This window comes from Nothobranchius furzeri, chromosome 10, assembly GCF_043380555.1.
Source record: "Nothobranchius furzeri strain GRZ-AD chromosome 10, NfurGRZ-RIMD1, whole genome shotgun sequence".
Taxonomy (NCBI): domain Eukaryota; kingdom Metazoa; phylum Chordata; class Actinopteri; order Cyprinodontiformes; family Nothobranchiidae; genus Nothobranchius; species Nothobranchius furzeri.
Genome location: NC_091750.1, coordinates 53,243,743 through 53,256,895, shown reverse-complemented (window position 1 = coordinate 53,256,895; position 13,153 = coordinate 53,243,743). Strand labels below are relative to the sequence as shown.

The 13,153-nt window shown below is 42.3% G+C and overlaps 1 protein-coding gene across 1 annotated transcript; it reads right to left on the bottom strand.

Annotated features, from left to right (window-relative positions):
• Positions 1-2,259: 2,259 nt before the first annotated feature.
• On the bottom strand, positions 2,260-11,519 carry rps6ka4 (ribosomal protein S6 kinase, polypeptide 4). Its single transcript, XM_015961197.3, has 18 exons — positions 11,224-11,519; positions 9,982-10,053; positions 9,322-9,389; positions 9,017-9,167; positions 8,751-8,866; positions 7,734-7,841; positions 7,563-7,643; positions 7,383-7,486; positions 7,154-7,304; positions 6,922-7,083; positions 6,654-6,779; positions 4,523-4,656; positions 4,350-4,443; positions 4,100-4,270; positions 3,822-4,013; positions 3,579-3,738; positions 2,772-2,935; positions 2,260-2,697 (listed from the first exon to the last, which is right to left on the bottom strand). The coding sequence occupies exons 1-18, from the start codon at positions 11,309-11,311 to the stop codon at positions 2,482-2,484; spliced, it is 2,358 nt and encodes a 785-aa protein (XP_015816683.1). The 5' UTR covers positions 11,312-11,519; the 3' UTR covers positions 2,260-2,481.
• Between the last annotated feature and the right edge of the window lie 1,634 nt (positions 11,520-13,153).

Genomic DNA, 13,153 nt, shown 5'->3' with positions numbered 1-13,153 from the left:
CACACACACACCTTTTTCATAAGGCAGTTTTGCAGCACTGCCGATACCGATGCCAATATATAGAGGCTGTTGTCAGTCGACAGGTGATATGTGCTACCGATTTTTTAGCCACAGGTCAAGGCTGACACTTGGCCATTTTTTACACATTTGAAATCTAAAATGTCCCTAATAACATTTCTGAACCCGAGTCAAATTCTGTGCTCAATATTAAAATCAAACATTTAGCCAACAAACAGACATGGCAAAAACATTAGAGAGGGCTTTCCTTAGTGTTGCTTTTAGTTGTAAATCTGACTTCCTATTGATAATGTCATGTAGGTCCAAGCCTCACCTACAAAACACGGAGACAAAACAAAAGCTCAAACTTCTTAGCAGGAACCTAGAGCACAGGAGGGAAAACCAGAACAACGCTGACAAAGACAACGGACCAACAACACACTGAGAGACAAGACAGGGTTATATACACAGGGGCTGGGTGATTAAGGGAATTGGGCACAGGTGAGACTAGTAAACTGAGTAGAAACAAGCAGGGGAGAAAACCAGATCTAAATCCTGTAAAACAAAAACTACTAAACTAAAATAAACCCAAACACTGTAGAACAAAGACACGGAAGATCTAAAGATAAGTAAACTAATGACCTAAATGGGGAAGGAAACAACACACTAAAGGAGATACGAACTAGAGAATAGAAAACTAAAAACAAGTGACTAGGGGGAACCTGAGGGAAGCCAGGAGGGGGCTGGGGACCAAAGGGACACAGAACATGACAATTATTACATTTTTGTACCTCAGTCTGAAGTGACAGCTATCATTTGTGAGCTTGATCTGTTTCATGGTTTATGATAAAGCTTTTTAAAGGGTTCTCTTAGTAAATTTGACACGTAGCCCATAAAACAGACTTGTTTGGAGGCAAGTTGCATGGCAGATTTGTTAACTATTTTTACAATCCAAACACACAACAACTTATTTCAAAGTAATGTTTATTTAGCACCAAACAAAATAATAAAATGAAAATAAGAACTTGGTGCAAATGATCATTTCCCAGTTACGACAGCAGTGACAGTGCATCAAAATAGCAATGAGAGGAAAGAAAACGGGACCTACCACAGCAACAACAACAACAAAACAACAATAAAACCAGCTCTGAAGAAAGGAAGGTTCAGCTCAAACACAAACAGGCCGATTTTTTAAAAAGATGCTCGAGGGAAACCATGAAAGAAAGTAATACAGTAACTCATAATGCTTCATCTGGTGCACACACACACACACACACACACACACACACAAAGAGCCAAATCGTGATAAACCCCATAGCCACATTAAAATCCAAAGGCATAATAAATATCAGCAAAAGCACCATTTAAGCTGAAATGTGTTTAATTGATCAACTTGTCTGTGCAACATTTAAAGAGTCAAATAAAAACAAGACGTTAAAATACCATTAAAACAGCTGAAATCATTACAACAGTCCTCACTCCCAATCACGACTCCTATGTACATCATTATCACAGGACAAGTGTCTCGTTCTGTCTCCGTTTCAATTTCAAAGCTATACAATGATTTCATATCAACTCAGGAGAGAGACAGAAGGCCCCGTGATTTCTGAGCAAGCTGCTTTCAGTCATTAGGCAGCAGGTTTTTTACTGTATAACTACAGGCTGGAGCTACGGGAACCCTGCATGACCAAAATGACTTTCAAACTCAAAAGTGTTAAATCAACAAATGCTCCATCTCTTCCTGCGCGTTCGAGGGATAAATCTTTTATCAGGGATACCAAAATATAGAAACTCTTCTTACAGTGGATGTGCATGCTAGAAATATCCAACGATAATCAGTTTTTTACACTTTATCACAACGGCAGCCGCTTCACATCCGACTCCAGCTGTTCCCACGGGTTCCACTCAGCGCTGGGCTCTGGACGTGCAGCAGCTTTCAGATCCCAAAAATATCCAGAACAGCAGTTTTCATCTTATGTGATTAAGAATTTTATACATATATAAAAATCTTTTTCAAATCGGGGACAATTTAATCTTTTTTTTTCTACTGGCAGTGCAAACAGGAAGGCTTGTCCTCAAATGAAACATGGTAGTTTTTTTGTTTGACATCTTTGATCTTGTTAAAAATGATTTAAATGTTCAGCCCACAAAAAGGACTGGAGACTTTGCTGCGTTTATGGCTTCTGCTCGTAAGTATAGCTCCTTTTTTCCCCTTTCTCAGGCACCGTTTAGTAGCCACATTGATTTAAGATAAAACTGCTGAACAAATACTGACTAGGAATTAAATTCTCCCACATTTGGTCTGAGGACAAAATGGAGAAAGTACGAAGATGCGTTGCTGTTATTAAGAAATTCAATTTGCAATGAAACCCTTTTGGATCCACCGGTTTTCTGCTTCGTCAGCGTTTTATTTTGGACTTCGGTGCGGACCACCAGAGGACAACCTGTTACCAGTTCTTGGAAAACCCACGCCTCGTCTGCGAGTCACTTTAACTTGCTCTGCTTTGGCGTCACAGTTTGCTTCCGCTGATCTTTGGATGCTGAGGCTGAGGAGGAAGTGGAAGAAGAGGAGGAGGAAGAGGACGAACTCCATCGGGTCTCCACGCCTGTGCTCGTCATCTTGAGCTTGCGTCGTTTGGCGAGCGGAGCATTGTCGACGCTTTTCAGGAAAAAGCCTTCTCTCTTGCCGCGGTTAAACGCCTGGAGTCAATAGAGGAAGAGAGGCTGACAACTACTCAAAGGGCTCTGAGAGACTCACCACACAGGGACACTACCTTGTAGGTAGCATTGACGTAGGTGCGCACGGTTGGCCCGCTGGACTCTAACACATCAGGAGTGCACAATGGAGTGGTGGACATGGAGACGGCGCCCTGCAGCCAGCTGTTCTCCTTCAGATCGGAGAGTTTGAGGCGACTTTCTGGATCCACAGTCAGTAGCCCTTAAAGGTGCATGAAGTAAGAAAGTCAATGAATAAAGAATAAATACATTTCACTGTAATATTGAGTTCTTATTTTTAGGCTGAATATTCGTTTCAAATTTGCAGTTTGCAGTGTTAGCTCAACGTTAGCATCTAGACTTCTTTAGCCGATGTTAGAGTAAAGTAAAAAGATTGCGTGGCTTTTTAGAGGCACAAGAAATGACTTCGGAGTCGCTCCTGTTACTGGCCATCGTTCTGTCGACAAAGCTACTGATTTTTGCTGGCCGGTGTCAAATTACAAATGCTGATGCAGTGTTTGGGTTAAAGACTTGGCAAGCCTGCAGGTTCACACACTACTGGCTCCAGAACCAGGAAGTGTGGAGGCAGGACAGATTGTAAACAAAGACTTCATCCCTCTTCAGTCTTTTTACAAGGAGAAAAACTGACAAACCTCCAGCTTACTCATACTTTTAAATCACAGAAAACTTATCAGATTTTCCTGTGTTAAAAAATACAAATCAAATATGCTTTTAGAAGAAAAACAGAATGAACGCACAGATGATCAGAACAGATCAAGGTCACCATACTGACCCTCAATCTTAAGCCCTGACAGAGTCACCCACAGCAGAATTAGAAAATGTCACAAATAAATGAAGATCTGAACCTTTAACGAGCTCTTTAGCATCCTCTGACACACCCTTCCAGGCATCCCCGTCCAGTGAGAAATCGCCCTCTTTAATCTTCTGCATGATGTCTGCAGCGTATGATGAGGTCATCCCACGCTGCTCGCTCTGAAATGGCACCTGGCCTGACAGCATGGTGTACTGTTGAACACACACCAGGAGTCATTAGTACCGCAGTTAGCTTAGACGGATGTGATTGGGCTAAAGTACGCAGGTTGGATTACCAGGATGACCCCAAGGCTCCAGAGGTCACAGGACTTGTCGTATCCGGCGCTTTCAAACAGCTCCGGAGCGGCATACTGCAGGGTGAAGCAGGGCGTCTGCAGAGGGGCGCTACCTGCAGGACACAGGCGGGCAAATCCAAAGTCTATGACTTTGAGCACAGAGTCCTCCCCATCGTCTGTAAACAGCACGTTCTGGAAGGCAAACAAACAAAAGTAAAACACACGATCGCACCTTTCACCATATGGGGAGTGGGACGAACAGAAAAACAGTGGCGTACCTCCGGTTTGAGATCTCTGTGCACGACTCCAGCCTCGTGCATGTAACTGGCAGCTGAGACCAGACTCTGGAGCAGGTGGCTGGCCTCCGCCTCGTCAAACAGTTTCTTCTTCTTGATCCGTTCCAGTAACTCTCCACCCAGCAGAAGCTCCATCACTAAATATGTGTGGTACTGAAAGAGGCACGAGGCTAAGTGTTGGTAGTGTGTGACGGGCCTGTTGGCTGTGGAACCTCCTCTCTGTTCCCTTTACCTGATCGGTGTAGACGTCATACAGCTTGACGATGTTTGGGTGACCCTCGCATTGCCTCAAGGCAGCGATCTCCCTCTGAGTGTTTGCCTCCATTCTAACACAAGAAGAAAAACAACCAGGTGATGATATTCAACATTATAGGTAGAGTTTAGCTTCTGGGCATGTCCGCTCACCTGCGGCTGACGATCTTAACGGCGTACTCGTGGCCTGTTTGCTTGTGTCTGCATCTCCTGCACACAGAAAAGCTGCCCTCCCCGAGCGGTGGGCTGTGCAGATCCAGGTCATAGTGCAGGAAGAACTGGGACTCCTGATCCAACAAAGGAAACGTGAGTTTTGATCTGTCAGCAGACATTTTTTAACCTTCAACACACAGACAAGCAAAGAGAATCTAACAATAACAATAAACAAACTGGCTGTGGTGAAGTCCTGTAAATATCAAGCAGCACTTTGAGACGAAGAGGAAAGTTTGTGGTCACCACTTTGTAATGCTTTTCTAATGAAATTAAGGTGATTGGAACAAATGTGAGATAATTATAAGGTTTTACATAAAAAAAGCACGGTGATGAAAAGGTACTTGTTGCAATGCTGCCACCTTGTGGTAGTGTTGTTGGGAGTGATAGGACTCGGTGCAGGTGGATTACAGTTTTTCTCAGTTGCTGAAGCACATTTCCTGAAACCTTGCTCCCTTTTCTCGAAACATTAAACACAAAAGCTCAGCTTCAAGCACGATTTACAAAACCTCTCGTTCCTCTTGCAAAATCAAACTTTCGTCTCAAAACAGTTTTAGCTGTGCTCAAAATCAAACACTACTCTCAAATCATAAACAAATTACTCAAAATTACATACACCATCAAGCAGTCAGTAACCAACAAATAGAAAGCACGATGTTCAGGACCATACAATTTGTTTATTGTACCATATACAGCCTGCAGTCCGTTGTGCTGCAGCGTTCAATGACAGTGAAAAACAATACATAAAATGAAAAACATCAAAGGACTAAACATGTTATCAGTGGGCCTCTTCTTGTCTGTGGGCTGGGTCAGGCCACAGCACTTTGACATCACATGAAATATTTTCCCTCCTGAGGCTCAAATTGGGTTGCACGCTAAGTCCTGCTTCCCTCATTGTCAGCCCATGGACCACAGCATGGTCTATGATTGCTGCTCATATTTCATTGGACATTTCCACTCTTTGTCTTGCTCTTCCTCTTCATCCTCCTCTTGCTCTTTCTTGCCCTCCTCCTCATCCCCCATCTCGCATACCTCCTCGTCCTCTCACATGAATTCTTCTATCCATTGTCACACCATCTCATTCCCACCTTCAACAACCTGTTTGCTCTCTGAACTTGCTTATATTGGTTGTCACATGATTTGAAACAAGTGAAATGTATTTTGACTGATTGTGTTCACTCAATGAAATTTGTGCTCTTGTAAATGTGCGCCACTTGTGTTTACCGTTGTGGATGACGTGTAGAGTGCAGGATGTGTTTTAAGAATGAGAATGCGTTTAGAGTTTTGCTAAAATGTGTGGAATGGTTTAAGGTTTTGACAACAGGCTCGACCGTTAGCTTAATGAGTTCAAGCAACTGAGAACTTTCTTCAGTCAATGGATTTTAGTGTTATAGCAAATGAGAAAAACTGTAAAAGGCACTAATCTTAGATACATTTGAAAATCATTCTTACGTGGATTTCTGAAGTTTGACAACTACATAATTAACTGAGGAATTTGAGTTAATTTCTCATCTTTAAAGGTCTTTTTCACTGTGATGATATTTAATATTTTTGAATTGCACATGCATGCTGACCAATGTTAACCCCCTTTGCCTGGATTAGCCGGCCAGCAGAAGCTAACCATTAGCATTAGCATCTCCACAACATGACGGAACAGGTTTGAGCTTGTGTTACTTCGTGGAGATAAAACATCAACGTTGCTTTTTTTTTTTTACCCAAGCAAGAAAAGCAAACAAAGGCAGCGGAAGAGTTGCGTTGTTAGCCAATCAGAGAAGAGACATTTGCCTACCATGAATATTAATGCAAGATTCTAAATTTTGCCTTTTTCTGCTCCCCGCTCCTCAGACTAATATTTACTTCATGAAACAGGAGCGCCAGAGCGTTTTCCTCCAGAAAATGACTCACAAGGCATTGATTCATACTAGAGACCACAGCAGATTAATAGAACAAATGAATGAATGAATGAATGAATGAATGAATGAATGAGAGCTGTAGAAGTGAAGTCAGTTTCCAAACAGAAAACAATGAAGAATTTCGCTTCTCAACTGATTTCCAGCCCCGTCTTGAGCCGTACCTTTAACATGGCGCTGTGCTGGACCGACGCAGAAGCTGGTCGGTCGGCTCCAACTTGAGATTCTACAAAATCTCCCATGACGGCGTTTTTATTGAACAAGATGGAAGGAGCGATGAAGGAGTAGCCCTGAAGCATAAAGAAGATAGAAGCAGGATGAACAGACACAAAAGGAACATGGACAGATTTTAAGGTGTGTTCTTCTGATTTAGATGGTTTGTGAATAATTAAAATGTTATCGTTGGGATCGAGTCTGAAGATGGAGGCCGACCTGGAACAGACGGTCTGTGCTTGGAGGCGTGCTCGCCGGGGAGTAGACGGGATCCATTCCTGTGAACTCCTCTGAAAAATTCCCCACATCCAGCTCATTCTTCAGCTCGGGTTTGAAGGGGCTCGCCACCTTCTTCTGTGCAAGGTCAGCCCAGTTCAGCCCCTGTTAGGAAACCGGAGGGAGGAGTTACGGACGGCAGGTGGAGGTGTGGGAATGTTGGGACATAAAGGACCTTGAAGAAGGCATGAGCTTTGATGTCCTCAGCTCCTCGTGGCCCAGAGCCCAGCCTCCGGTGGGGATCTTTCACCAGAAGCTTCTTCAGCAGGTCCTGGGCGACGGATCCGATCATAGAGGGGAACGGTGGATCGCAGCGTAAAATCCGTCTGGAAGACAACTTTACAGGTTCCATCAAACTGTTACAGCGACTAATGACTGATCTGAAAATACAAAGCAGCACCTACTTTGACACCTCACTCTGAGAGTTCCTTTCTCCCTCCAAAGTAAAAGGAGATGCTCCGGTCAGAAGCTCAAACATCAGGATCCCAAGACTCCACCAGTCCACCGTCTGCAGAAGATAAAGACAATCCTCGAACCAAACCTTTTAAACCCTCAGGTGAGCAGACGTTTAAGGGGTAATCTACCTTCCCATGGCCAGTCTTTCCCCTGATGATCTCAGGAGCCATGTACTCAATGGTGCCACAGAAAGAGTAGGTTCTTCCCTTCTGCAATCAGGCCAAACATTATTGCTGACACACACACACACGCACACACATGCACGCTCTATGCTGGGACAGTAGGACTGCTTTACATACGTCTTCTTCCAGAAATTCTTTGCTGAGGCCGAAATCTGTCAACACCACGTGGCCCTCGCTGTCCAGAAGGATGTTCTCCAGTTTGATGTCTCTGTACACGATCCCAAGCTGCACAAAAACACCAAAACATTTCCCAGCTGCATTTAGTTTAGAAGTATTAGTTTGTGAGGAGACAGAACACGCATAATTAAAAACAATGAAATGTATAGAAGACAAGATAGGAGCAAGTGGTTAAATCCTTACATTCAGAGATTTCCTAGCAAACAAACACGGGATGGTTGATCTAAAAATGTTCCACTTTTCTCTCGTCGGTCCACTGAAAAAAATATTTCCCCCAAAGTCTTTGGGATCATCAAGACGAGACGGGTCTTTGTGCTCTTTTAGGTCCTGGAACTCTCCCATGGATGCCACTTTTGCCCCCTGGTCTTTTTGCTTATTGATGAGGGGTGACCTCTGACCTTAACCCAAACCAAGTGAGGCCTGCAGGGCTTTTAGATGTTGTTCTGTGTTCTTTTGTTCTTACATTTCTTTAGAACAGCATGATGTGAAGATCTCTTTCTCAAGAAAATAAAACAATAACGGGTTCTTGATCAGATGAATCTGCAAAGGTTTATTTAGAAGAACCAGTTTCTTTAAAAGGCTGCACTTTGATTTTAAATCATACGTTTATGTTGGAGTACATTTCTCTATCATTTGAAGTGGTTCAATACAAAAATGCATATATATATTTTTAACAATCAGAAAGATTCACGTGAAGAAAAAACTGTAACGGCCTTTTAACATCGACTTGAGAAGCGTTCTTGACTAACGGGTAACCTGATGAGGATGAAAAAGTAGAACACGGTTGGTTTTCGGTGTTTTGATCTAATTTAACAGCCAGAGCAGTTATGTAACATTATTAGGTAACCACTTCCTTGAGCAAGAGAAAATTTCAGACCAAAAAAGGAACTTCCTGTTTACAAAAAAACAAAACATGGAGTAATAAAGTCAGCTGAGCAGGAGCAGAGAAGCACTCACCTTGTGCAGGTGCTCCAGGGCCAGAATTATTTCCCCGATATAAATACGCACCGCCTCTTCGGAAAAGTGATCCCGCTGGTACAAATGGGTGAACATCTCCCCACCACTCACATAATCTGTACACACACACACACACACACACACACACACAGAGAGCGAGAGAGAGAACACAGAAGATAAACACACTGCAGGACAGAAACAACATCTGCTCAGCACTGCGAGACTCACAGAGCGCTCCGTAAATCTCCTGGTGTTCCTGGACTCACCTAGGATCAGATGCAGTTTGCTCTGAGTTTGGAAGGCGTAGTGAAGTGTGACCAGGAAGGGCGACTGGCGGATGTTCTCCAGCACCTGCCTCTCAGTGCGAGTGTGTTCTGTCGTCTTTGCTTTCTGAATGATGGCTGCCTTCTTTAACACCTGCAGGTGTGAAATAATCGCACAACGAAAACGTGCAGCTTTTCACTCCTGTTGAGCCTCAATGTAAAAAAATTACTCCAAATATATTAAAACTACTTCATGGCATTTAGAGTCACGACTATAAGTCATCACAGTCGAGCATGATTGTTGGTACCTTCATGGCGTACAGCTGGCCGGCGTCGTGGCCGGTGTTCTTCCTCACCAAAAACACTTTTCCGTATGCTGCACAGAGACACACACAGTTACCCACGCTGCAGCTGACAGAAAATAGAGATGAATAATCAATGTGTTACCTTTGTTGAGCTTTAAATTAAACATATTTACTACGTGTTTGCTGCTCACACACACAGAAATAGGCTGCAGACACCAACAGAAGCACAGCGGTCGCTTCTCGGTGCTTCAGTTGAAAAAGGCCGGCGGGGATTTGTTTACATACGGCTCTCCCGACGCCCCGCTACACCTTTTCAGTCAGGTGCAGGTCTGGACTTTGACTGGACTATTGCACCACCTTGATGCTTTTCTTTTTCAACCATTCTGTTACAGATTTGCTGAAGGATCATAGTCCTGTTTCAAGATCCATTTTGGTCCCAGTTTCACCTTGGAGGAGAGAATTTTCCCCAGCAAACCCTTACAAACCAGTCATACTCCATCCATCCAGCACTTAAGAGGTCTCTCTTAGATGTTTTCAGAGTGCTGTACAGCACTACCTCACTGAGAACTCTGTTGTTTTAAGTAAACTAGACTCGGGCTTCAGGATCTTGGCTAATTTAGCATCAACTAAAAACAGTATTTCAGGATTTGTGTAGATTCTTACCTCCGGTGCCCAAAACCTTGAGCAGCTCAAAGTTCTCCATGCCAACCCTTTCGGTGTGACCTGTGAGGTTGGCTTGATGAGCAAAGAACAAAAAAATAATAATAATAATAACCACTTTGGAATCTTTTAAAGGCATTTAAAAACAAATGCACATAAAGCAACATAAATATTTAAACACTTTTTAAAAGTTTTAATATGTACACCACTTTGCAAAAAGATGTTAGCTGAAATTGTATGAGTAGATAAAAGTTGTAAAGTAGGCAGTAACAGTAACTGACAATCACAGCAGCAACTAAACTGAAGTTTGCACACAGTTGCTGCAGATTCGTCTGCTGCTCCTCTATGATGCGCTTCTCCTGTTCCACCGAATCCTGAAGGTTCTGAACCCGTTTAAGTTCTGGTGACTGTGGAGGCTGTTGAAGTCTAGCAAGATAGACCACCGTCATGTTTGGGAAAACCAGTTTGAGGTGATGTTACATGGTGCATTATGCTACTGTGGTCAAAAAAGACTGGGCATGGTCAGCTGCAGGGTTTACATGATGCTCAGTCTTTCCTACGGGATCCAAAGCCAGCCAACAAAATTTTCCCCACAGGATTACATCACCAGTAGCGGCACGAAACAAGAAAAATCGGGATAGATCCGTGCTTTTGTGCTGTTTCAGACCCGAGCATCTAAATGTTGCAACAGAGATTCATCAGACCAGGGAACGTGTTTCTAATCCAGTTCTGATTAACTCTCTTCTTAGCTGACACGAGTGGCAGTTGGTGTGGTCTTCTGCCACTGGAGGTTGCCTGCTTTAAGGATCAATGTGTAGATGCTGTTGTCTGTTTGGAACCAGTGGATATTTGAGTTCCTGTCTTTCTTTGATCTAAAACCACTCACTAATTTTCTTAATTGCTTATTTGTCAGTAGGACCGTGGGGAACTGGTGCCTAACCCCTGCACTCGTTGGGTAGTGGTGGAAACCCCGGTAGATCAGCGGCATCAGTTACATTCATCGTCATTCTGAGGGTTTGGACTCCAGCCTTCATCTCTAGATGTCTAAATATATGTCATAGCTGACAAATGATTGGTGATATGTTGTATTTACAGTTTAAATCTAAGATATTTAACAGAAGTTTCAGAAAGAAACTTTTACAAAAAAATTTTTAAAGAGCAATCCCACCATCTCAAATGAGACCTAATCTAAAGTTATCATGTATTTGTTACGTTATTACGTGAAGAAAGAGCAATTCAACTTACCATTGGTGATTTCATGCATGACTGTACAGGCCTTCTCATTTGTTTTCCCATCGGAGTCATCACTACTGTCAGATGTGTCCCCAGACATAACTTTAAAACGGGACTACAGACTGAGTATGTGAAGGTGGATTTTTATTGTTTTTAGTCGTTTTTGATTCAGACTCCACAATATAAAGAAAATCTACTGTAGTCTCATTGCCAAGAACACGGGGATTACGGAAATGACAGGACAGCTGTGCTTTCCTTCTAGTGTTGTTGTGTTGACGTTAAATTCACCGGAAAAATCAGTTTCGCAGTTTTTATTCAATCATGTGATCAAAAAGAAAACACAGACGTGTCGCTATTTCGATTCATGTTAGCCACAATATTGTCGTGAAAATTAAGGGACGTCTCCAGCCAAAATATCCGTTGTGGTATCAGGACAGTTTAAGACGCTATTGTTAGCATTAGCTGTTCCATAGTCATTATTCATAAAATAGCTGATAGTTACTTGGTAAAAGGAAAATAGATCTTACGTTTAAAGGACGGGTTGATCATTAAAAAGCGGCAGTGGATGGCGTGTTAAAATCTCCAGCGTTTCTTAATTATCATAACAGTTAGAACGAGAAATGTTGTTAGGCGAATCGCTGCAGCTGTCCGTCAAAGTTTGAACCATTAGCTAAGCGCTACTGGCTGGTTAGCCATTTTAACGCTCTTCAGATACGGAGCGGTCAGGCAATGTTTCAAAAAGGCAGTCACACTGGCTCATTGCCTTCTTTCTGTCCACTGGAATTAAGCGAATGACTCTCCCATCGTGAGAATGTTTACATCTCACTTTACGTTTTAGGACAAAAACAGCTAGAACACCAGGATGCTTCCCGAGACAACCTGGGCGACGGCCAGTCACGTGACCAATATTTGTGGGCGGAGCGATCTTTCTAGAGACCAGTCAACTTGCTAACTAAAGCGGAAGTACACAGCGCTAAGGTGGCAGTTTTACTTTTTCTACATACACAATAAATGATAATTTATCTACCAAGTAAACACAAAAACCATAATCACTACACTTTGACGCCATGGGCCGTGACTTCAGAAGGCTGCCCTTAGATCTGGTTAAGTTTGGTTTGCATTTATACAAACCTAAAATGTCTAAATTTAAAACAAAACTAATATTTTCATTGTAAACCTGTCTGCATTTTTTAAATAATATGGCACAGTTGTGGATTATTTATGCTTAGATTAGTAAGTAAATAAAATCATATTTTGAATGGGGAAACTTTATTGCACATGTTATAGCTGACAAAGGGATGGTTATTTTGAGGTGGGCTATGAACAAATCGTACTGTTGTTGCAGATTGCTATTTGAATTTAAGTTAGGAAAAATAGCTCAATTGTTCAAGATTTACAATAAGCCACAAATGTTGCAGAAATGGCTCAAGACAACAATTCTGGCAGAAATGTGAATTCTTTACAAAAGGCATCCCAGAATCTCTCACCAATTGCTAATTTAAATAATTTAGAATTCAATATCGAAGTCTATGAAAAATAAAAAGGTTTGTTTTTAATTAATCCTGTTTCTCTAACTTAGTGTCTCCATTGTGATTAACCACTAGCGCATCAAATCAGTAAGAACTAACGATTCAAACTGATGCCAATGCAAACCCCATCTACATTTTATAATTATCTATTCCTTATTTCACAAGCCCCTTCAAGTCAAAACTGGAACATGTACTTCTGTAATTGAAATAAACAGAAAAAACAAACACTGTCCCTTTGAGACATTCAGATCATCTATATTTTTGAGTACAACTTGTTTCCATTAACACATGACACCTCCTGAGACAGCTTCTTTTACATTTGTTCTGTGTGGATTGATAACGTGACAACTGTGTGTTTTGCCCAGGATGCCCAAACTGATTTCTGCTGTGAACATCTACAGATATTTGCAAAG